The 25,209-nt window shown below is 35.5% G+C and overlaps 1 protein-coding gene across 2 annotated transcripts in view; it reads right to left on the reverse strand.

The window, feature by feature from the left end:
- Window positions 1-25,209, reverse strand: part of LOC128027556 (follistatin-related protein 5-like) — a 121,809-nt gene that overhangs the window by 80,989 nt on the left and 15,611 nt on the right. Inside the window, exons 3-4 of one of the 2 annotated variants that reach the window (XM_052615277.1) lie at window positions 21,170-21,203; window positions 4,370-4,618 (exon numbers count right to left, since the gene is read on the reverse strand). In XM_052615277.1, the coding sequence (XP_052471237.1) occupies window positions 4,370-4,618; window positions 21,170-21,203 (283 nt within the window). The remainder of the gene's footprint in view (window positions 1-4,369; window positions 4,619-21,169; window positions 21,204-25,209) is intronic. The other variant, XM_052615278.1, reaches the window with a different exon arrangement.

Genomic DNA, 25,209 nt, shown 5'->3' on the forward strand with positions numbered 1-25,209 from the left:
TCTCTACAGGGAGAGCGCTTTAATTAGATGTCACACGGCAGAGGAGATGCAGACACTTTCAGTACGAGGTACAGGACTTGGCTGACACACTAAAGAAATGACTTGTCTGGTCATGGGCAACAAGCCATTGGGGTGTTTCTTGTGTGAATTCAACTATAATTTTGTGATCCAGTAACTGGATAAACTGGCTTCTTTTTGCAAGACATAATATAAAAGTGTCAATTACATAAAAGGGTGTCAACAATAAAGAAATGGGAATATCTTTTATGATTTAGAGAACATCTTCTAAATAACATTTCCTAAAAAAATAAAAAAATAAAAAATAATATATATATATATATATATATATATATATATATATTTTTTTTTTCATATAAGCATATGTATATATGTATTTACACTACCACTCACACATCAAGATTTTTTTTTTATATTATTGTTTTCTGTCTTTGAAAGAATTATATTTGCTCACTAATTCTGCATTAACATTTTCCATTTTATAATATTATGAAATGCAATTTATCCTTTTTATTCAAAAAACTGAATTTTCAAGCAGTCATTATTCCAGTCTTCAGTGTCACATGATTCTCCAGAATTCATTCTAATATGCTGATTTTGTGATCAAGAAAATGTATTATTATTATCAGTATTGAAAATGGTTGTGCTACTTAAAATTGTTGTAGAATGATAAAAAAAAAATTCTAGGATTGTTTGATAAATAAAAAATCATTTATTTAACATTACAAATGTCTTAATTTTGTAATAATAATGTAATTTTTTATCATTTTAATTAATCCTCGCTGAATAGATAAAAGGAAAACATTATAAAAAGGTTCTGGCTCAAACATTTTGAACAACAGTGTTTATCTATAGACATTTATAAATTGATCCCGAGGTTTTTTTTTTCCCACTTCTCTCAAAACTAAACCATAACATATGAGATAATGCTAATTTGAATTCAGTCCATCCTTTTAATTGTCAGCAACATCTAAAACAACAGAAGAAAAACACAAGGCATGTGAAAGGCTAACTGATGGCTGAATGGAGGTACATCAGACAGAGCACAAGCTTCATTAACTCTTCATTCTCTAGAAAGAATTTGAAGTAATGGGGAGAAAAGAATGAGATGAATATATCATCTTCAAAACATCTCAAACAACCCAAACTCACACAGTGTGTAGAACAAAGTGCAGAATTCTGAAAAAGCCATTTAATTTCCCCAGTGCAAACAGTCATATGGTGGTGAGTCACTGGAATAAGGGTCATAATTGAAGCTTAACAAACAGAGAAAAGCTTAATGGTGGGATATTTTCCCCTAACAGTCAATGTGGCAAGATATGAAACTTTTTTTTTCTCACTAGGGCTGAGAGTAAAGCTGTCTTCTGAGACGTCTGCCGATTTTTCATCATAAGTACTTTGAAAGTTTACAATTTTGACACATTACATTCTTCCTTTTGTTTGATGTATTAAACATGAGCAGCTGGGTACCACAAATCTTGCGGGGTCCACCTTAAAACTATATGACAGGACGCCCTTTTTTATCCCTTTTTGTGCAGATTTTCTTTTCATCTTTGTAGATTGCTGTCATCTAGAAAGTGTCATCTGGTGGAAAAAAATTGGCGTGATGTAATGATGGAATGAACAACAGATGGATGGACGGACGGATAGATGAATGGATGTTGTGATGGGTCAGGCCCCCTGACACTGATGGTTGTCCCGCATGATACGGAACAAAAGAGTTTCCTTTAAATATAATGCTCTGTAATTGCACGAGATGTTCTTTTGGGCTTGAATGTATGCAAGCAATTAGAAAAGCATTTACATTTTGCTTTGCCAACTCAACAGCTTGTATCCCATCATTATCCAAACCCACTGCCTCGTGCCAAACCACACAGCCCTACAGGCACACAAAATCTCAAACCTCATCCTTGGCTAGAGAGAACTCCTTCACAGCCTTCCCAATGGGACACAAAAGTTCTGTAGCCTACAGCATATGCTCTGTGATGTTTTATTACTTAGTATTATGGCATCTACCCTGCTACTTCTCTTCTTCACCCTGGTCAGCACATACTTTGGAAAGAATCAGCAGTCTCTTGATGTTTCGGGAAGCTTTCATCCTGCTGTTTTTTGGTTAATTTGCTCTGGCATATGTACAGGCCCCAAATCACTAGACTCTGGCAATATCAGTATTTGTAAACACCGCCCGGCCAGACAATCAAATGCCATGAGAGACATGAAAAATATTGGAGTGGTAGGGCGGAGTACAAATGATGCATCATAGAAGACAAGTATGCAGGACTTTGACACTTATTAAATGACCACTGCTGTGTGAAAATAGCAGTATTTTTACCACACACACACACACACACACACACACACACACACACACACACACACACACACACACACAAAATTTGTACCTACAATAATCATTTAACTTTATTAAACTTATGCAAAAAGTAAAATACTACAAGGCACACAAAATCCCTTATCTGTACTCTGTTTTACATAAGATTGTTCTGATGTCCAATCCATTACTGTTCTCTCAACTCAATTTTACTTAAAGTCTAATAGATTTCATCAGCTTTTTTTATTTTTTGTCACCTCGTCCACCTTTTTCTGACAGGTAAAAAACAATGCTTAAAGTCCAGATAACTGTCGCCAGACAATAAAAACTTAAGCATCCTTTTTTAGTCTCTCAAAACTCCTGAAAATAAGCCCACACATTGCAGCTTAAGTGCACCTGCCATTGTGAAAACCATTAGGACCTATTTGACACGCTGTTGATAATTAGAATGCATAACTATCCAATCCCATCATCTCACCAGTTCCCAACTGTTTAATCAAAGCTTTCAATTGTGGCGAACAAACCATCATTTTCTGAAACCACATACATGACTAATAGTAAAATAATTGCACAAATACCTTGAAGGTTGTGTTACACAATTGCACAAAAATCCTATTAAAATGAAAAAGATTAATGAATTTTCGGAGGACAATTTGCAATCATACATTGTGGGGTCTTCTGTGAAACTTTTGATTTGCAGGACAATCATCTCCCCTAACTTACCCATACATCTCTCTGGCTTTTTTACACTGATTGGCCCAAGCAGGTCCATATCATCATCTGATGACCAAATGCTTTGTCTGAGATTTGATTTGAGAGGGCATTTAGAGGTTTGATTTCTCGGTCAGGACATGGAAGTGCTTGGCTCATTGCCTACATGCATTCTAAAGGAGATATGAAGTGTTTGAAGAGTGAGTTTTTCTGCATAATGAATGCTGTAGTTAGGGTGCCATACTGCATTCATGAGGCTGCCTGGCCTTTGTGAACTTGACAAAACTCAACAAAGTGTCTCTTAGATGATATACAGCAGCAAGTGAACACAGATTTATCAATGTTTTGAAATTTTTTATATGATTTCAACTAGTTTTGAACTATTTGATTTAGATACAATGGTCCGTTAGAACAACTGACACATATAAACTGGTCTAATTTTTCATCTAAAGTCATCTTTAGAAATCTAAAGTTCTCTCAATTGATCTTCACCTTATCCTGAAATGAAACCTAATATATTATCCAGCAGAACAGTAATGATCACCCAAAAGAGTTACAATTCATATTTGTACTGTTTCGGTTTTAAAATGATCATGATTTCAGAAACACAGTTCTCAGTTCTATATCAGTTTTTCCACACAAACATAATATCGATGCTCCATTCATTATTGGCCATAACATAAATTAAAAAAAAACTCTCCATTGTCTCACTGCACATATCAGGATATGCAGTTCTTATGATCCAGATTCTCATCCATTCAGAGTTTACAAAAACACATCTTTAAGCAATTAAAGATGATTGCGACAAGCAAGTAGTCAGTACTAAAAAAAACTCACACTTTAATACTAAAAACAAAACAAAACAAAAACATAATCATCGTTCAAAAGTTTTCTTTTTGAAACAAAGTATCTTATGATCACCAAGAACATATTTGATCAAAAATAATAGTAAAAACAGCAATATTGTGAACTTTTATTACAATTTAAAATAACCGTTTCCTATTTTAATATATTTTAAACAGTAATTTACTTTAGTGATGGCTTTTTAATCTTCAGAACATGATCCTTCAGAAATAATTGTAATATGCTAATTTGCTGCTCAAGAAAAACTTTTGTGTTTGTGGCAAGTTATGCTTTTTTAGGATTCTTTGATGAATAGAAAGCTTAACAGAACAGCATTTTTTAAGAATTATTATATTTTTGCTCAATTTATAGAAAAATAAATAAATAAAAACCTTCAACAACCCGTATGAACAAAAAAGGAATTGACAAATGGACAATAATTCATTAAACATCATGTTGGTTCTATACCTTTGTAGAAGCATTCCTCGCTGTGCATTATGGTTATTCTCTGATGGGTCATACAGGAGGCTCTGTGAAGCTCACAGTGGTTCTGGTAGAGTTTGCCATCAGATCCACACACAGGTTTATAATGTGGTTTGCAACGTTCCAGACACTGACATTCTCCTTCACCTGTTTCTCGATCAACCACACAGTGCTTTCCCAAACCACAGTATTTGTGTTCACAGGGCCCAGGATAGCCATTCTGACCAAAGAACCCTGCAAAGACACATTAGAAAGATGGGAAATCATGTTAATTTGTAATAATCATACAAATATGATGAAGCATGATATATGCTTATTCACTCAAACAACTACATAAACACATCATTATAAGCCAGTGCGTTCTTTTATACAGGGTTCAATGTATAAATATAATTTTTCATCCCATACTCAACTGAACAAGTAACTTACTGTATTTTAAAACACCGTCTTTACAATATAAAGCATATAGAGCTAGAGAGGCCATGAACAATCTCACAACCATTTTGCCATATAGTGCAGTTGTTTTGTATTTGTGGTGTTTTGACAGTGTTGGCAGGAGCTGAGAAACCATGCAGAGGAAACATTCCCATTGCACTGATGATATGCAAGCTGTATGGGCTTTAGATGAAATATGTATGACTGTAATAAAACATAGCCTGAGCTCTAGCGGGCTTCCCCTTATTACCAATTACAAAGACTTGAGCTTCACTCCTCCTTCAGCTGATCATTTAATAAAGATTAAGAATTGAAAATGCACAGTCATGTTTCAGTCTTTTTATGTATATATTAAAATGTATTTTTATGTCTTCTACAGCAATCATCATTTATTTAAAACATTTTAACATTACTTTTTGTTTAATATTTGTTTTTTTATTTGTATTAAATATCATTTTTAATTATTATTAAAATATAATTTGAATTCAAATTTAAACAACACTTAAATATTGATTAGATTATACTATAAGAAAAGGAATATGTACTTTTTACAATAAATAAATAAAAATGAAACAACTCCATGACAGCTACACATTCATTTACACACCTTTGCTGGAAAATGTGGCATTGGTTGCAAAATATTCTTAATTTGTCCTTTTCAAACCACTTTAACAGACTTCCAAGTCACTCCTGCAATTTCATAACTTTATGGACCCGAGATGGTTCTGCTGATGCATGCCTCGGTGTGGGGCTCTCCAGATGCTTCATTGTTTTTGTTAGTTTGTCCTGTTTTTTATATATATATAAATAAATACAGTCAGTTTTACAAGGGAAAAACTACTGTATATCCGGCAAAACACACCACAGCAGCAGCGCTGTTCAGGCGTTCTAAGACGATCAAGCGTGGGAAGCGAGCCGACGCTTGTCAAGCTCAGAGAGTAAGGCTTTAGACCAGCACTGCTTAGCATCCATCTGACAAATCTCTACCCTCTACCCAACAAGATGGACAAACAACTTCTGCTCTCCTGAAAAAACAAGGATTTTTCAAACTCTGCTGCTATGTGATTCACGGAAACCTTGGCTGAATGAAGCCATTCTGGAGGGCACTTTACATCTGCCAGCCTTCCAGCTGTTCAGGGCGAAATCGTGAGGTGATGGGTCATGCTTCTACATCATTGAAATGTGGTGTACAGTTGTAACAACATTAAAAACATGTGAAGTCCTAATCTACATGCACTCTTCATCAACTGTAAGCTGTTTTACGGTTTTCCTTGTTCGTCCTGGTTAGTATTTACATTTCTCCGTAAGAGTGTGTGAATGGAGCGCTGAATTGTGAGATTTAGTAAATTCCCATCCAACAAATGCACCATTAGTATTGGTGCCCCCCAGGGATTTGTTCTCTTCCCATTGCTCTTTTCCTGCACACTAACGGCTATACCTCTAATGACTCCTCTGTCAAGCTCCTGAAGATGACAATACAATCATATGCCTTATCCAGGATGGTGATGAGTCTACTTATAGAAGTGATACTGAGCAGCTGACTGTCTGGTGCAGTCTCAACAACCTGAAGTTTAACATGCACAAAACAACAGAGATGACAGTGGAGTTCAAGAGAAACCCCCTGCCCACTCACTATCACGAACAGCATTGCGGCTTCAGTACAGTCTTTCAGATTCCTGGGCACCACAATCTCTCAGGACCTGAAGTGGGACAATCACATTGACTCCATTATGAAGAAGGCACAGCTGAGGAACTTCAACCTGTTATAGGAGCTGCTGATACAGTTCTACACTGCAGTCATTGAATCCGTCTTCTGCACTTCAATAACGGTTTGGATTAGCTCAGCTAACAAAACTGACCTCAGAAGACTAAAGCAGAAAGTCTGGACTGCTGAGTGAATCACTGGTAAAACTCTCCCCATTCTCCAACAACTGTACTCATCCAGAGTGAGTAAAAGTGCTGGTAAATTCTGGACCTCTTAATCCATGTCACTTCCTCTTTCAACTGTTGCCATCTGATCTGCACCTCAGAGCACTGAGCAGCCAGACAGGAAAAGTTTGTTCTCTCAGGCCATCTACCCCATGAAAAGTTAAATCTTCTCCCCACTTATACTTATTGTGTATTGTTTTTGTATATTTATTTTTAATCACATATTTTTATTTTGTTATCAGTGTCTTGTCACTTGTCTTCCTGTCTGTGCACTGAAAGCTTCTGTCACCAAGACAAAGTCCTTGTGTGTGTAAGCACACTTGGCAATAAAGCTCTTTCTGATTCTGATTGTACTAAATATGTAAGCCAGCAAGATAACTTTGGGGTGACACTAAAATTAGCCAAATACACACAAATCATGTTCTATACATCATAGAAAACCAAAGTAAGTTTGTGAAGCATAACACACAGTTGTGCTTTTATGTTCAGTTAGAGACCTTTTAGATGTGTGTAAGTAAATGATGACCCCCTTCATCACATACCACATAATGAAGACCTATTCACTGCAGGTTGTTGTAGTAAAAGGAGAAAATTGGCTTTTGCCAGCAGGGTGGACAGAAGCCAAGATAGTCTCTGATTGGTATGCACACAGTGCCTCACTCTGACCACGGTGACATCAAAGACAAATGACTAATTCAGTTGCAACAATTTGTTATTGATGAGTCAGCTTTTCAAAGAGAGGAGAGAGAGTCTCAGATGGAGAGAAGGAACATTTGATTCTCATGAAGGGTTTAGGTGAAGGTGTGGTGTCCGGCTTTCATCTGTCCACCATCAAACATGGACTTTTCATCCCAGTAAAAGCCAACACGAGAATCCTAAACAGAGTGGCATACAAAACATTATCAAAGTCTGCACTAAAGGAACAGTACAAAGAAGTGATATTCCAAAAAGTGAGCCAGGAAAAAGTTGACAGCAGCAAAAACAAATAAACAAAAAATTGTCTCATTACCTGAAGAGGTCAAAAGAAATGCAGTGGCCTTCACCAGGGAAAGATTTTCTACCTGACACCGGCAGCAAAGCCATGACTTAGTGATAACTAAGCTCCACTCACCCAGTTGGTCTCTGAACTGAGTGTCAGCCCTTAGGTGCTGATTATAGCAGATCCATGACATGCATGATAACTAATAAGAGCTCAGCACAGGGCTTCAGAGTCAGATACGGTCATATCTCTTCATACAGATGTACACCAGAAGACATCCAGACAAAATAAAAGGAGGAGCACATCAGTTACTCTGTACTTGTGAAGACGTTTTATTAGCTGTGAGAAAGAGCAACGTATTGGAATAGAATTTTGAATGCTTGTCTTATCTTAGCGATTGTAATTGATATCCGTCTGTACAAAACCATTTGTGATGATAAATAGAGCACTGTCTAGTTTCAGAAGCCAAAAAGTTCCATTCTTTTTATCCACAGAGACACAGATTTTTAACCATTCTGTGTAAATATTTCAAGGGAGACTTATCAAAATATATAAGGTTATTAATCAATGGTATTGTATATGCTTCTTTTGAATTATCACTCAAAAATATAAATATTATATTTCTTATGTCTCTTGTGTAAAATATTTGCTGAATTTTGGTTAATTTTTATAACGTGTTTCATAGAGAAGTTCATTGGAGACTGAGATGGCAGAAAGCTCACACTGTTTGTTTTATTTTACAAAAGCACAGCATTTTGCACATAGACTGTAAAAAAATATGGACGTAGTGTCCGTGACGTCACCCATAGACTCCTCAATAGCGGTTTTGAAGCCTAAAGTGTGCAGAGCGGGCCGTCGCCATCTTGGAAGCGCGTCACCGCGCTACTCTCCCGAATAATCAAAAATGGGCAAAAAGGTGGGAGCTGATTGCTGAAACCACGCCCACCTAGCGCGACTGCATTATCAGCAGTGGCAATCCACCTGTCACTCAAGTGGCCACGCCCTTAATTATGCAGAACTTTAAGGCTTAATATAATTAATTATACGGATGAGTTATAAAAAAATTCACCCCCCTCACAGTTGTCATGAAGGGCAAAATTAGCAATATAGACCAAAATCATTTTTTGAACCAGGCTGTAAACATGTTTTTTTCTGCTGTAAAGTTGGGCATTTTAACATGGGGAGTCTATGGGACTGACTCTCTTCTGCAGCCAGCCTCAAGCGGCCAGTCGATGAATTGCAGTTTAAGTCACTTCCTTATTGGCCTCACGAGAGAGAGCGGGAGGTTGCCGCTCGGTTTTGCACAATTAATTGTCAGTAAGTAGACCCTTTAAAGACTTGATTGATTTTAGTCTTATATGTATCTGAGTATTTTAGGATCTTCTCTCTGTTCTAAAAAAAACTGCAAGTGAATGTGCCAGTGTGAAGAGGGTTAAAGACACTGCATTCAATTTTATCTTTAAATTATAAATTTATATTTCAAAGTCAATATTGATTTTAGAATGGATGAAATTATTTACAGCATGTAACACAAGTACTTTATAAGTAACTGTTATTAAATTACCTAAAAATGAACAGCAACCCCTTATTTGACTTTTTCAGTGGATAATTAATTATATTACTTAATTACAGTAACACATCACTTAGTAACTCGTTACACCCAACACATAAAGATTGCATTGTTGTCTATCTCATAGTTGGTGTGTGTGGTTTTTTTTTTTGGCTTTAAACTCTTTTTTGAAATCTCTATGGATAAACTGAATAGGAAAATAAATTTACCAGGCTACAACAAGATTCACGTTACAATATAAAGAGAGTTTTAAAATAGTAAGTAAACAATATATCCCTGACAATATACATACTGTGGGATATGTCAGGGATATGTTTTCAGTTTTATGCTTCAGGGACCAAAATAAATAAATAATGATGCACTTTATTTGTTTTATTCTCATGCTCAAAAAATAATAAATGTATATCCATCGGGCACCTACTTTTTTATTACTTTTACCTTTTGATTTATATAAGAGAACATTTTATATAGCCTCACTACAGTCTAAACATTATGATTAATGATGCTTTTAGAAAAAAAAAAACACTTTAGATTCTCTCAGTGATTTTGGCATTAAGGTGTTTTCAAAGTCTGCATAAAGTCTTTCAAATAAACACTGACACCACAGTGCTTGCATGAGCGGTGACATGCCAAACTTTCAGAGCCTTTGTTTAAATACATAGCTTTTGCTTCTTTCCTCTTAACACTGCGTCATTATTTCATTCTCTTGTCACCACCAAAGGTGCGAGTCCCAGGCCATCTGATGTTTTCCAGCACAGAAGCCAGTCCTTAGGGACTCTGGGTAATGTAGTAAACAACACTCGGCAGCTTTCAGCTCGGCTCGCTGAAGCCCTTTAAAAAGCCTCTGTGGACTCGGCTGCTTCAAAACAGAGGAAACACATCAGCAAAAACAGCCTTCAAACAATGCTTCAAACTCCTCATGAAAGACGACACAGAAACACGCTGTGCTCACCTGCCTACCAATACTCCTCCATCTGCTGTCTCTTTACCAACTACTCTACGATTCCTTTAAACAAACCAAATCTCTACCAAAGTCGTTACTGGAGTGCAGAATGAGATATCACAAAACGACGGCTTCTCATCACTCTGGGGGTTGTATTAACAAGCACCTGGCTGAGGGGAGCCGTATTTATAGAAAGCTTTGCTATGGGAAAGGTGGAAAAACACAAAGTTTGATGTGCTCCCGGGTTTTCATTCATTAAACATGCTGCTGTACAATCACTAAGCACAACAATTCACAACTCAGCACTGGCTAAATTAAAGCGAGACGCTGCAGCATCTCAGGCATAATGATCTGCGATCTGCTTCCTCCGAGACACGTCAGTTTGAATCAGTTGTGGCATTATTTCTCATTTATTATTTTATTTTCCTTTATTACCTGACGCAGATCAGCTCTAATAAATCTGCCGAATGGAACGAGAGCAGCTATGGAACACCATCAACAAACTGCTTTAGTCAGACAATAAACATGCATTACTGCATGCATAATTCACTTATTTTCATTATTAATAAAAGAAAATATCACTCTATGATGAAGCGCTTCAGAGTTCAACCCTAAACATCTGACACATAAAGGGGATAATTTACCCAAAAATGTAAATTCTGTCATCATCTACGACCTTTCAGCAGTTATTGTCCCAAATGACTTCTACAGTAAGGATAAAATAGTAATAATAATAAAAGAATACCAGGAAAGTCAAAAGGGACCATCAACTGTTCAGTTACCCACATTCTTCAAAATATATTCTTTGTGTTCAGCAGAAGAAATAAATAAATTTGGTCTGAAACAACTTGAGGGTGAGTAAATAATGACAGAATCCACTTACGGTATTTGAGTAAATTATCCCTTTAAATGAAAGTTCACAAATATTTTTTTATTGTAATTTTAAGTCAGCTTAATTGAAAGCTCTAGCCAAGGAGATGTTTTCATAAATTGAATAATATTTATTACTTAAATGGTGCTCTGAATTCACCAGGAAATAAGTCAATAGGGTGTAATTGCTTTCAGTTGGTCAATGACCTGCTAAAATGCTCCAAGTAAAGAATATCCCTTTTCTCCACCTCCCGCCCACACACACACACACACTTTTTTTCTTTTGTAAACAAACTTTGTACAAGCACTCAAAAGCATTTAAGGGATTTCCTTTACAGAATGAAAAGATTTACATTTACAATGAATCAATCTTACATAATAATGCTGGTAAATTATAGCGATTGAACAGGAAGCTTTTCATGTAGAAATTAAGAAATAAATAACGTTTCTTTGTAAAGGCCTTTAATCACATTTACGCAGTTCAAGCAACATACTGTGCCTCAATGAGAATAGCCTTCTCAGACGAACAAATGCTGAATTTTCATTTCATTTCCATCCTTTTAACTCTGAGATTGAGTCAAACTCAAAGTAAAAATCTAGTTTCTATGTGCATGTGAAAGTATGGACAGCGCAGGAACGATTTCCTCATATCTAATAAGAGATTGTATATTATAGTTTCAGTAATTTGTCTTCTTTTAATAAGTTATAGCAGGCTTTCATAGTACAGTATGAGACTATTTCACCTCAAAGGACAATCTGATTTCCACTTTAAAGCTGAAGGCCAGTATTTATTCTTCTCTACCTTCTTTATTAATATCTAGATATATTAGCGAGCAAACAGAGGACCATTAGATGGCAACATTGTTTATCTTCAATCAGTCTCAGAAGATCTTCTATGAAAAAAAAAAGTTCTACTAAGTAACTTTACAGATCTAATGGCTGTTTAAATGCAAATTAATTGCTATCGACTTTTGCCTGAACTTTAAGAAATTACAAACTGACTATAAGAGTAAAGGCACCCTACAGCTAATGACTAGCCAGATGCGGATGCAGTTATAGACTGGTTCCCATAAAGCAGTAGATATAGTGTTCAATAGGAAGCATCACAGTGGCAAAGTCATTAAAAGATCAATTGAAGCTCAGGAGGTGGAATCCTTAAGATCTGTAAAGTGAGGGGAGTTAAACCCCATTAAAAAGCAGCTGTCATTAAGTCCCACTGAGTTAAACTATTTATGAGGCAGCACCATGCTTCAGTAATTGTACACCCCACAGAAACCTCCCCCTGCTAATTCATACACACATTCTGTACCATTGAGTAATTCCTTCGACTATCACCATATGCATCATCTCTACTTGTGGTTGTACCCCAGGACGTTTAAAAAGAGTTTAAGTGGGTCTATGGGAAAGAAAAACAGTATAAAACAACAACAGCAACAACAACAACTAATTAAAAACTAAAATTAATTAATCAAATAAACAAATTACACAATTCAATCATTTAATCAAATTAAAAGAAAAAATTCTAAACAAATTCTGCTGAAATCAATAATCTTGTGTTTGCCTATGTACAGTGTTCCAAATTAGTCAGCTGATGTTCCATTGCAGTTAAAATGTTGCCTTAAAAGCTGCCAATGTACAGAGCAGGCAGTTTATTAGCTTTTGGAAACCATGTAACTCCTCAAACAACTCCCAAAACAACCACTTAATGGGTAAAAGGGGTAAAAAAGAAAAAAGAAAAATGTGAGTAAATGAGAGACAAAGTGAAAGGGATTGCAAGAGATACAATAGAATCAACAGACATTTACAACAAGAGAAAAACAACAAAACAAGTTTATATTTCTGCACTTTCAGAAACCATAAAATAACACTGTCCTCATTAGGTCTAAATGAGCTAAAGAGGCAAATGTCATCTGTACTGTTTATTCATATAGTCTGTCATTCATCTAGTGATCTATTTTTTTAGTATGCCACCACTGCAGTTTACTTTACAGAGCTGGCAAGATTTGGTTCTGGCCAGATGCACCAGAACTGCAACAACAGAGAAATTAAACGAGACTTATTTATACTTTGCAAGAGCATTACTTGTGTTTTTAGCTGAATGCTAAATTAGCATTAATAACTTATTAGCATTATGATAATGGTTTGTATACAGGCTATAATAACCGCTTAAGTCAGGATTTAAAAAACTCTCAGCATGTGAAAAGAGGTGTTGGGTTGTTCTCCCAGTGTTGCAGAGACAACATCTGTTAAGAGCAACAACAGAACCATTCATTTCCCAAATGAGTCTTTTTAGATTCATCACCTTCCATGTGCAAATCCCATTGTTGAAATTAGACACCCTCTCATTTCATTGGCTTTTCTACTTATGAACATTCATGAAATTCAACATATTTTTTTTCTACTATGTTGTGAGCCTATTCTGAAATTAAATTAAAGGTCTTAATGGTCAAAGAATTATCTTTACTAACCTGCATCTTTTTACAGTATTTGTTCTATAATGTTGATTAGCTATTGAAAATTTAATTTTGATTCATCTGTCTTTTCTAAAATAAAAATAATAATAAAAAAGCAACAATTGAGGTTACGGAATTTAACATGGAGCATAATCAAATTTTGATATGAAATGTATAATTTTACAAAAGGTACACACAGCAACTCTTTGTTTAAAACATTATTTGAATTGAAAAACTTTTGACAATAATTTTTTTAAAATTTTAGTGTTTATGATATTACAATGTAATGACAATAAATTTCTAAAATCGGATATAACTTCACACAAAAAGTTTAGAATACATGCAAATTGAAATATATATATAATTGATATATATAGACAAGCAGAAATAGTTTTGTGGTAGTCAATATGACGCAACGAATGCTGTTGATTGGGCTTAACTTGTACTGAAATCCCATACATCAAGCATCCAAGTACATAATACAGTCTTCTCCTCTTTTGGAATACTAAACAATACAGTATTTAGCAAATACTGTATTCTGCATAAACAGAATTCAATTAAATTTACTGAATAAGTACACATGGGATATGCAGCAGCTAGTTGAATGGTGGGCAGTTGCCCAAAAGTAAATCTGTCGAGTAAAATTACTGCAGCCTGGCAGTAAGTCTAGCACCACTCTCTTTTTACACCAGACACAATGCAATGTTCCTTTCAAAAAGTGAAAAGGAATCCCAAAGAAGCTAAAGAGATTTCAGGATTAACATAGAATTTAGAGCTAAATCCTTTAGCATTTCAAAATGTTTCATCAACTGCAGGCCAAAGAGGCATCCCTGTGTGCACATTATTATTAATGAATAGTAATGGAAAAGTTGAAACAATATAAAGAAAGCCAGAATCAGGGGACCGTGCCTGCTTTCGTGCATGCTTAAAGCTCTATGCACACACCCCATCATTAAAAAAATAAATAAAAAGTTCTAAAAAGCTTTTGTCTTTGAAAGCTTTTGTGGAAGAAGCAGAGAACTTGTCTGTATGCAGTGAGTGCTGGGCATGAGTATAGTGTAGAGTGGCTGGTGGTCCGAATACATTACCTCCAATTTTCATACTATTACACAAAAAGCTATTCTTCAGCCCAAAAAAAGATTTGATTTCACCCTCAGTAGTAAGATATTTTGTGTTCAGCTGCACAGTGGAACATTGGATATGCCAGCCACTTCATTTAAGATTCCAATTACAGGGCATTCTGCTATGCACTTGTGCATGCTGTCTTAGTTTTTCTCTTTTCCAAATTCTGACAGCCAATTTCAGTTGGCTTCACATTCTTTCCAGTTATATTTCATGTGCTGTAGTCTGCACTTTGAATTCACAAAACAGGCAACATTTGCCATGTCACAAATTAAGCTGAAAGCGCTTTGCCTTGAGTACTAGATGCATTCACCGCTAAAGCTGTATATACTTCAACAGTTTAATAAAATTATTATTAAATAGATGAGCTTCATCAAAAGAAATTAATCAGCTTTATCAAAAGCATTTCAGGCAGTCGTGGGAGGAATATTCCAAAACCTCCATTAAGGTAATATAACTAAGTCTGAATTTAATCCACTTAAACATGAAGTAATTAGACTGAATAATTAAAAAAAATGATTAATAAATAATTAAAACAACCCTTCAAAAGAATTATGTTTCCGGAGTGTGGAACAAGCTGCCTAAGCATTTCCACGCCACTTTTTTATTAGCGTTTTCTTATTTCTTTATATTATTGATAGCAATTTTTCCTTTGAAAACCTTGTTGTAAAACTGACAGTCACCACTGATAAGCTACTACTAAATATTGTAGAAACATAATTTTCTGTAAAGTTGCTTTGCAATGATTTCTATCGTAAAAAGCACTATACAAATAAACTTGAATTGAATTGAAAAAAATTGAAGATTAGATAATTATGATGTTTTATTGGGTGGTTGCTACATGCTTACTATACAAACTCCAGCTGGTTCAAAATACAGTAGCTAGAGCTCTTACTAGAACCAGAAAGTATGACCATATTATCCCGGTTCTGTCAACTCTGCACTGGATCCCTATTAAACATTTAAAATCTTGCTAATTACTTAGAAAGCCCCAAATGGCTAAGCTCCTCAAAACTTGAGCGTGCTCTTATCGCATTATAGTCCTTCATGTCTGCTGTGATCTCAAAACACTCGCCATTTGATAATTCCTAGAATATAAAAATTAACTGTGGGTGGCAGATCCTTTTCCTGTTTAGCGCCCAATCTCTCAAACAATCTACACACTCTGTCACTTTAAATCTAGATTAAAGACCCATCTCTTTAACCTGTCATACACATAACACACTATCACATTTCTTTAATTCAAAGGATGGTTAGATTGCATTAATGCATTAAAGTCATTGTAGCCATACAGATCCAGATTGTATCCAGATCAGAAAGTGGATCAGCACCTAGAGACGACCTCTGCAGCCCTGAATGTCAGTGGTGACCATGTCAACTAGATGCACCCCAGAGACAGATCCCCTGCAAAGAAAGCATCAACTAGATGGCCATCGGGACAAGACCACGGGGACCAGATAAATCCTCTGTTTCATCTGGCCAAAGCAGAACTGACCCCATGTCTGAGCCATGTCTGAGCCTGGTTCCTGTTTTTTTTCTCGATTTCTGTTACCAATGGAGGTTTGGTTCCGTGCCTTTGGCTTGCTCATTGCAGACACTATTGAAAGAGAGCCGAACAGGATGATGACATCACTGAATGATCAATGAACTGACTTCAAACTTAAAAATGAAAGCTGCGTTGACACAATCAGTATTGTATAAAGTGCTGTATAAATAAAGGTGACTTGAATTGGGTAATATGAAAAATAAAATACATTTATTTTGTGCATTTATGTGCATAGAATCCCTTTTTGTTTGGACTATGAAGAGTTGCTTTGTAAGTAATCTTCCTGATGTATCCAAATTCCTTATATCCAAAACCTCAGAACAACTTGATGATGTAACAAAAACTATGGACTCTCTCTTTTCTAGCATTTTAAATGCAGTTGCTCCTTTACGCTTAAAGAAGGTTAAGGAAAACAGTCTGACACCATGGTATAATTAGCATACTTACACCCTAAAGAGAGCAGCACGAAAAATGGAGCACAGCTGGAGGAAAACAAAACTAGAGGTATTTTCACATTGCAAAATTATGAAGACAATTTTTAATAACGAACAAAGATTAACCGTTCGCAATATGAAACACGTTCATTAAGAAATAGTGTCTATTTTATTTCACATTGATTTTAAAAGGCAGAGAAGACAAAAACAGAGCGCCTCCGTTTAACTTAACAGCTGTAGATAAGTAAGATCCTGTCTTTTATCACAATGGCAGCTCAGCTTTGACCTTCTGCAGTAATACAGTCTGCTTCTCTATAAAAGTCTGATTATATTACTTGTAGCCAAAGGAGCTGCTAACACAAGCACTTTTGAGTTGACCTTAGATAAAATTTATGGTGGGACTTCACCTTACACAGAGAAGAGGAGCGAGATGGATCTCTGTAGGTTCTTGGCATCATCTGACTAACTCATGTGCCGTCTTAATTACAGATGACTTCTGGGCAATAGCCAACAAGTGATTTACACCTTAAACCACAGACTGTTTGCTAGCATCATTATTAATGTGGCCATATACGGCCCGCTTCAGTAGCCAATATTGCTCCATATAAATTAAACATTCATTCACTCCAAATACTGCCATCATGCTCATTGTTTTTTTCACGGAAAGAAAACATTATTTTTAGAGGTGGGCATAGATTAATTTTTTTTAATCTAGATTAATCTCACTGTGATCTTGAAATTAATCTAGATTAATCTAGATTAAAATGGCTCATTCGAATTCTGCCGAAGGCATTCAGAATATGTGTTACGCAAATAAAATTGACAAACAGTAAGTCTTTGAGAAGGGGTTTATCAAGCTAGGTGGTGCATTAGAAAAGGGGCTCATCTCCTGTTTCCAAAATGTATCACAAAGTGCTTGAAAAAGTTGTAAACTAATTCCACATCGCACAAGGTGCAAACAACATTACTCCTGTTTCACACCAATGTTTACGTTTTTTTTTTTCAAGTTTGTACAGTAGGTGTCAAGGTACAGAGACCAAATAATAGCACTGCATAGTCTTCAATGTAAAAATGAAATATACAATCAAACCTACATTTATTCAGACACCTTCAACATTTCTCACATTATTACAGTTTTGCTATATATATCAAAAATTATATCTGGTTTCTGAATAATTTTTGGTTTGACTGTTAAAACTACAAAGAAATTCAGTCAAGAGCAGTGAGTGATTTTCATTTTATTTTCTTGGATTAACATTACAGCAGCCAGTAGCTAAATTAGGCGCGGTCACTTTAAGAGACCATGAACGCATCCAATATAATACACATCCCATTTTTTTCCTCAACTGTTTACTTTCACTTAAGAAATAACTGACAGTTTTTTCGAGCATTATTTCCAAGGCGGATATTTTGACATATTTTGTATGTATTTGTCGGCACAAGAGCAAAAATAAGCAAATTCGATGTTCAAGTGTTTTGAACACCTTGGTGTTGAATTGGGCTCTTTCACATCTTTTTGTTTGTCAAACTGCGATTTATATTTGTTCGTTCGGGTGCAGGAGGAACTTCGAGGTGAACTTCGCAGAAGAGAGCTCGGTTCAAGTGTCGCTGTCCGTGATACGCGGCTCTCTCTCTCGTGCGCACCTAACGGCACGCGCTACTCTGTTCAGCTTGTCTGTGTCTAGTTTTTGGATGCTTATGTTTAAATCGACAAGCGGTACGGCTTAACAACACGTGAGAAAGATAAGCTTTCGTGACGATGCGCAGCAGTGACCCATCAACTGTCCTGAGCATCTTTTTAGGCTGGCCTCAGCCAGTTGGTTATATAAAATATCAAGGTGAAGTCATCATAGCTCACTTAGTATAGACCCAGCTCCCAACCCAACTTTGAGAATAGATTAACGGCGATATTTTTTTTTATCACCCAATAAGAGTCTCGCGTTAACGCAGCACGTTAACGGCGATAACGGCCCAACACTAATTAAATTTTTAAATAAGAGTAAGATTTAAGGTTAAAGTTTTTTTTTTTTTTCTTTTTTTTTTGCATGAATTAATACACAATCTCTAGTTCAATAATTCCCACTAAATCACAATATTTCTTCATTTTTGGACAAACCCAGACATATAAAAAAACTGTGTAAAAAAGAGAAAGCCTACTATACCATATACATTTATTATGCCTATTATGTTCTGAGTTAATAAAATATCTAATGTTAACAGTCACCATCCTTACAAAAAAGTACTTGGGCAGTACCATTGTTTTATACAACCACTGAACCAAGTATTAAACCATTTCCATATTCACTACAAAGGTACTTTAAATACCTTAAAACTAGCATTGGAAAATGGCCTACAAACTATTGTAACAAGTCTTTAAAAAACATGAAAAGAACCTAAGGCAGAGTTTTTTATTAGAATTATTAATGAAGCTCAAGGAAATGGGAAACGTATTTGGAGAAATCTTAATAAATTAACTGGTCGGAATAAGGAACAAAGGATAACTTTACCTGAACTCAAAGTGAATGGAATCCTGACCCAAGATAATGATATGATAGCAAGAACATTTAATGATTTCTTTATAAATTCAGTCAGGGAGCTGGCTCAAGGTATCCCAACTGAAACTATAACATCTATTCCTATTGATAAGGCTAAACCTATTTTCAAAATAAAGGAAATATCTGAATCAGAGGTTATAAAAATCATAACCTCGCTAAAAACTTCAAAAGCAAGGGATTCACATGGTTTGAATACCTCATTTTTAAAATTACACAGGGACACACTTGCTCGCCCTATTGCACATCTGATCAACCTGTCAGTTAGGCAAAGTACTTTTCCAAGCTCCTGGAAAAAAGCAGTTGTATCTCCGATCTATAAGTCTGGCGATAAAACAATGGTATCAAATTATAGACCCATTAGTATTTTATCAGTGATATCCAAGGTGACCGAAAAATGGGTAGCAGAACAGCTGAAAAAACATCTAAACTTGGGCTACACCCCTTTGCATCTAATGCAATTTGGATTTCGCACAAACCATTCTACAGAGACAGCAGTTTCCTCCTTGAAAATATTAAGTTACAATTAGATGAGGGTGGTATAGTAGGTGCAGTGTTTCTGGACCTTAAAAAGGCTTTTGACACTGTGAATCACCGGACACTATTATCAAAACTATTTAACTAACAGGAAACAGAGTGTACATATTGGCAATTCTTACTCTTCATATCTTGATTGTAATATTGGTGTACCCCAGGGGTCAGTATTGGGCCTAATCTTGTTTAGCCTGTACATTAATGATTTGCCTTCAGTCTGTCAATCTGTTAATGTACAAATGTATGCAGATGATACAGTTCTTTATTTGCATACCAAGAACAAACAACAGGCTGCGGCTAAATTAATCGAAGCACTGTTGCATGTTTCCAAATGGCTAGAAATGTCAGATCAGCATCTGAACATTAACAAAACAGTCTGTATGTTCTTTTCTAAGAGGTCCACAAGTGCACAGCAGGCTGATGTTTTTATTGAGGGAGAAAAACTCATGGTGGTGTGAGTTTAAATACCTTGGTATTATTTTAGCTTCTAATTTAACTTTTAAAAAGCATGTTAAAAAGGTGGCTAATACCATTAGATATAATATGGCTTCAGACACATAAGGCCTTATTTAACAACAGAGGCAGCCAAACTTTTTATGTATGCCATGATTTTTTCTCACATATCATATCGTTTTACAAGCTGGTCCCAGGCAAATGTGACAACTCTTAAACCAATAGAAACCCTTTTAAGCAAACCTTAAAAATATTCGATCAAAAACCTATTAGCTATCATCATTGCAATATTATTACTAAATATAATGTATTCAATTTTGATTGTTTTTTACATTACCTAAATGCTTGCCTTATTTTTAAAATTTTACATGGACTTGCACCTCCACCACTGGGTGAATTTATACAACAGAAGAACAGTAGTGGCAGGGCAACAAGGGCAGTTACCAGGGGAGACTGTGTTGTACCGTATAGACGTAGTAAGTTTGGTCAAACAGTCTTCTCTGTACGGGCCTCAAAATATTGGAACTGCCTCCCTATGGAACTCAGAGAGAGCACAAGCTATTTATCATTTAAATTTACACTTAAGAAATGGATTAAAAATACTCAAAACTGTAATCATTAATAGTTGGTTTATCTTATCTTAGGTACTGCCCTTCTTTGTATTGTATTTATTATTATGTATTCATTTTGTTAAATTGTTTTCTGTTTTACATGTAATTTTTTTTATTTTGTATTATGATGCTGTGTCTACCTGCCAAGGGACTACAGATGAAAATTAGCTCTCTAGCTAACTCTGGTGCATTTACATTTTGAGTGTAAAACAAAAAATGTTAATTAATGTGCATTGTCCCTTTAAAAAAAGAAAAAAGAAAAAAAACAACATTTTATTTTATTTTATTATGTATATTTGATTGATTGTAAAAAAAGAAGAAGAGAGAGAAGAGAGAAGTAGGGTTTGAACATACCTTTAATCCGTAAACTCTCTGAGATCCCATCCTGCTGGAACAAGAACAGAGAGAAAAACAATACTTACAAAACATTCACAGTACAGTATGTCAATATAGTCCTGGCCACAGACATCCACATACTGGATACTGGATGGCTTACACACCCCAAATACAACTTAATGCTGTTTTACTTCTAGTGAAAATTACATTATTAGATGAATAATGTCACTTTAAATGACTGCTGCTTCTTTCTTTCTTTCTTTAAAAGTTGGTAATGTAATCATTCCTATGCCATATTGCCATAGCAAAGTCTAAATATTCTTTCAATGTTGGTGCTTGAATTATTTGTCAGTATGTGTTAAATGATTCATTCATTCAGACCAGCCAGTGTATGGCAGTCTCTCAATGAGTCTATTTCTAAAGGTTAAAGGATGCCGTATTCCACCATTAAAGAGACATATGGGAAATTTTGATGTCATTTTGCTTCTAAGGAAGAAATACAACAGTGCCATAGGATGAGAAATAAACATAAAGTGTAACATAATTCTAAACCGGAATCTCAAAAGTAATAGCCGACCCAAAAATGTAAACTTGGTCATCATTTTCATGTAATTCTCACCCTGTTTTGCAACATGAGATGATCATTTCCAAGCTACTCTTTTTACATTGAAAGTTGATCTGAACTACTGCTTTATGCTGAATTACTGCTTTAAAATGAAGCATGAATTATGGTGTCTTTAAGGACAAACAATGGTTAAATAAACTTTTGTTGCATAGTCGAGCATCAGAATCAGTAATTAGTAAATATATCAACTGGTCTTGGTATAAAGAGATTAACAAGATGATATAGAATTTATAGAAGATTTTGAATTTAAGATGGATAATTGGTGAGGATTTGAATTTTTAGTGATAACCATGAAGCAGCAAAATACAGACTTTCTCTGTTTTCCAAGGACTTGAAGCCATTTGTCCATTATGTCCAAAATGCAAACAAACTTGCTGCAAGCCCCTTCCCTTCCTGTGCCAGTCTTGGAGACAGTGGGAAAATTCCAAACAGAAGTGAGCATCCCTATGCCCTACTCCCTTTCGAAGAGCAAAGCACTTGAAGTGTGTTCTTTGAAGGGTGCAGCGCATGCCATTACTCTCATATAAAGAGAATGTTTGGAACTCCCTTGGCGAAGGAAATGACTGACCAAATGTTACCTTGACAATGCTGCATGTATGCGTGCACTCCATCAGTTGTTGCAAATAAATATTTCTTCTTATTATTATTTTATTCAAATATTGTCTAATTGTCTCTTATTTAATATTACAAGTTTTCTAAATAAACTTGCTCCTAAAACATATTTCTATCACTGAAAATATTTTGTCATTTTACATTAAAATAGACAAATTGAATTAACCTACTGTACTCTATTTATGTTTGTATGTAAACTTGAAATCAACTCCAACTTTACTTTAAAAAGCATTTGAAGTTCTCCTAACCGAAGATCACATGATAAAAAATGGAAATCACTTCCGAGAAGTGACAATCGCACGTTCCCTTCGCTAACAGACTTCTAGAAAGGTTCTCTGTGAAGTGATTCAGTTGTTCACCTTCATTTGGAAAGTCTCTACAAATGGCATCCCCCCTCCCGAACTGCCCTTCAAGGGTGCAAAAAAGCTTCATCACAGAACTCATAGATACTGTAGGTAGATGCTACATTCAACTGCTCAAGATAAGTCAACGTCTCCACCGTCACGGAATGGTCAATGTGCTGTCACTCATAATAAAAATGACACAACATTTCACAGCCTCTGGTTGTAAAAACTGACGAAATTTTAATTCCTTAAGAAACTGTATAAACTTTCACAGGTAAGAATGTGTAGATGTGTTTTTAATATGCTTTTTAATAAGCTTTATTCAAATTATAGTAACATTTTAATGGTGCATTAATGACAGTTTATTAGTTTAGCAAAATTATTCCCTGAAGTCTGTTGAAGATATAGATATTCATACATGCTTATAACTAGGGTTGCAGAAATACAGGCACCTTGTTTAAGTGTTCACAGACCTGATTTGATCATTCCAATATGAAAATGGCTTACATTTAGTGGACCATAGAAACAGCCACTAATTGGGCATTTACCTATACATATCTATGATAGAACCTTCTTAACCTGAGCATATACTGTACATATTCAGTTACACATTTACAATGTATTACTGTTAAATTGTGTTGCAGTGTACTGGAATGGTGCCTGTGTCACCAACGTAAGTACTCAGGTTATTTTTATGATTCAGCATACCAAGGAAGGAGTATAATTGCTCTTAACTGTTATTCATGTATGATATCTTAAACTCATATTTCTTCAATAGACGAGAGAGCATTTAGTTCAAAAGTAACAGCTCATTCATTTCACAGTGACACTCTGAAGAGTTCTGAGGCTAGGTGAATAGATTAACTCCCTGAAATCAATTGTACATCAATTGCGCAACCGAACTACAGAAATTAAATCACAGCTATAACAAGATCCACCCCCCCCCCCCCCCCACACACACTTTATCTTACATGTGCGCCATCTGTCACTCAGACATCTTGTTTTTTGATAGGTCTAAATGTGAGGCGGAGCCAAATTTGGGCCATAATCTGAGTGGAGGTAGAGGAAGGGTGGGGCTATGGTGAATTAAATCTTTGGCTTTGACGGGAGATTGGCTTTTGCAGAGCAGGACAAAGCTTCATACTATAAGCTGAATAACTCACGATGATTGAAGCAGGTCGAGTTGAGGGAAAGCTAACGGGGTCATGGCTCATCTCTGTGCCAGTGCCAGAAAAACAGACTCAAGCCCACAATCCTGGCCCAACACACCTCCCTCATTTGAAACACAGGCTTGCTATGTCAGATGCCAGGCATCTTTATGGATTCATATTACTGGAAAACTGTGGAATGACCACGCGCATTTGACACAGTATGACCCTTCATATAGGATTCATAAATAACATGACCACTAAGCATAATAATAATTATAAGAAATATAATTACTTCTGGCCTGTGCCATCAAATACATTCTTATCTGAGACTAGCGGTGCTTTGCTCTTAATGGATTTTTCACACATCGTGGTCTGATAAGGAATTTATTGCAGGAAATTTAGTAACTGTGTGTCCCCATAGTGTGCATTTCGACTATCAAGGCCTTCTGATGTATGTGACAGCATTAACATTTAATACATAGAGAAAAGAACAAAGGGCATCATCATTCATAATTTCCAGCTTTATTAAACAAATGTCTACAAAACAGGGTAGTGAGTATTAGCAGACAACACTGATACTTGAGTGGAGTGGGATGTTCAAGGTTACCTTCAGAGAATTAATGACAGAGTCATTAGGTTAATTGTGCACTTCAACCACATTTGTAACCACAATGGTAGCAGTCGTTTGCTGCTTCTATTAGGGGGTCACATTAAGAACGAGCTCCACTATTTATTTTTATTCTTGTATTTTTTAGAGTCGAGTTTAAAAATAATAATAACAGACTTAATGTAATAAAAATATTATAAAAAAATTATAGATTTATTGCAATCATAATATTCAAATAAGAACTATTTCTAAATCCCTTTTTTTGTTCAGATACCAAAAACAGATAATAATAGAAGTAAGTATAATTATTGTTATTATCACTTAAGTCTGCTGAATTCTGATTGACCATTTCTAGTGTGAAAGGTTTTCAAATAATTGTTAAAAGTCACAGTAAATGAATCAAACTTAAACTGCACTGAACATAAGACAAATAAATGTAACTATCTGACATGGTGCTATTACTGATCAAGTATCAGTCACACGCAAGAAACAGAAATTCACAGGAACCCTATCATCTATAAAACACTGCGTCTCTGCATATGCCATCTGTCAAATCATAATGATCTAATAATTAACACCAAACCGCATGCATAAATGGAACATTTTGATAGCACAACAATACTAACTGTCTGAAATTACAACGGTTCAGCCATTTCGAAAAGCCAACGTGTGCTTGGTTCTTTCTACATTGTTTCTGTTGCTCTGGACAGTTGTATGAT

Source organism: Carassius gibelio, chromosome A14 (genome assembly GCF_023724105.1).
Source record: "Carassius gibelio isolate Cgi1373 ecotype wild population from Czech Republic chromosome A14, carGib1.2-hapl.c, whole genome shotgun sequence".
Lineage (NCBI taxonomy): Eukaryota > Metazoa > Chordata > Actinopteri > Cypriniformes > Cyprinidae > Carassius > Carassius gibelio.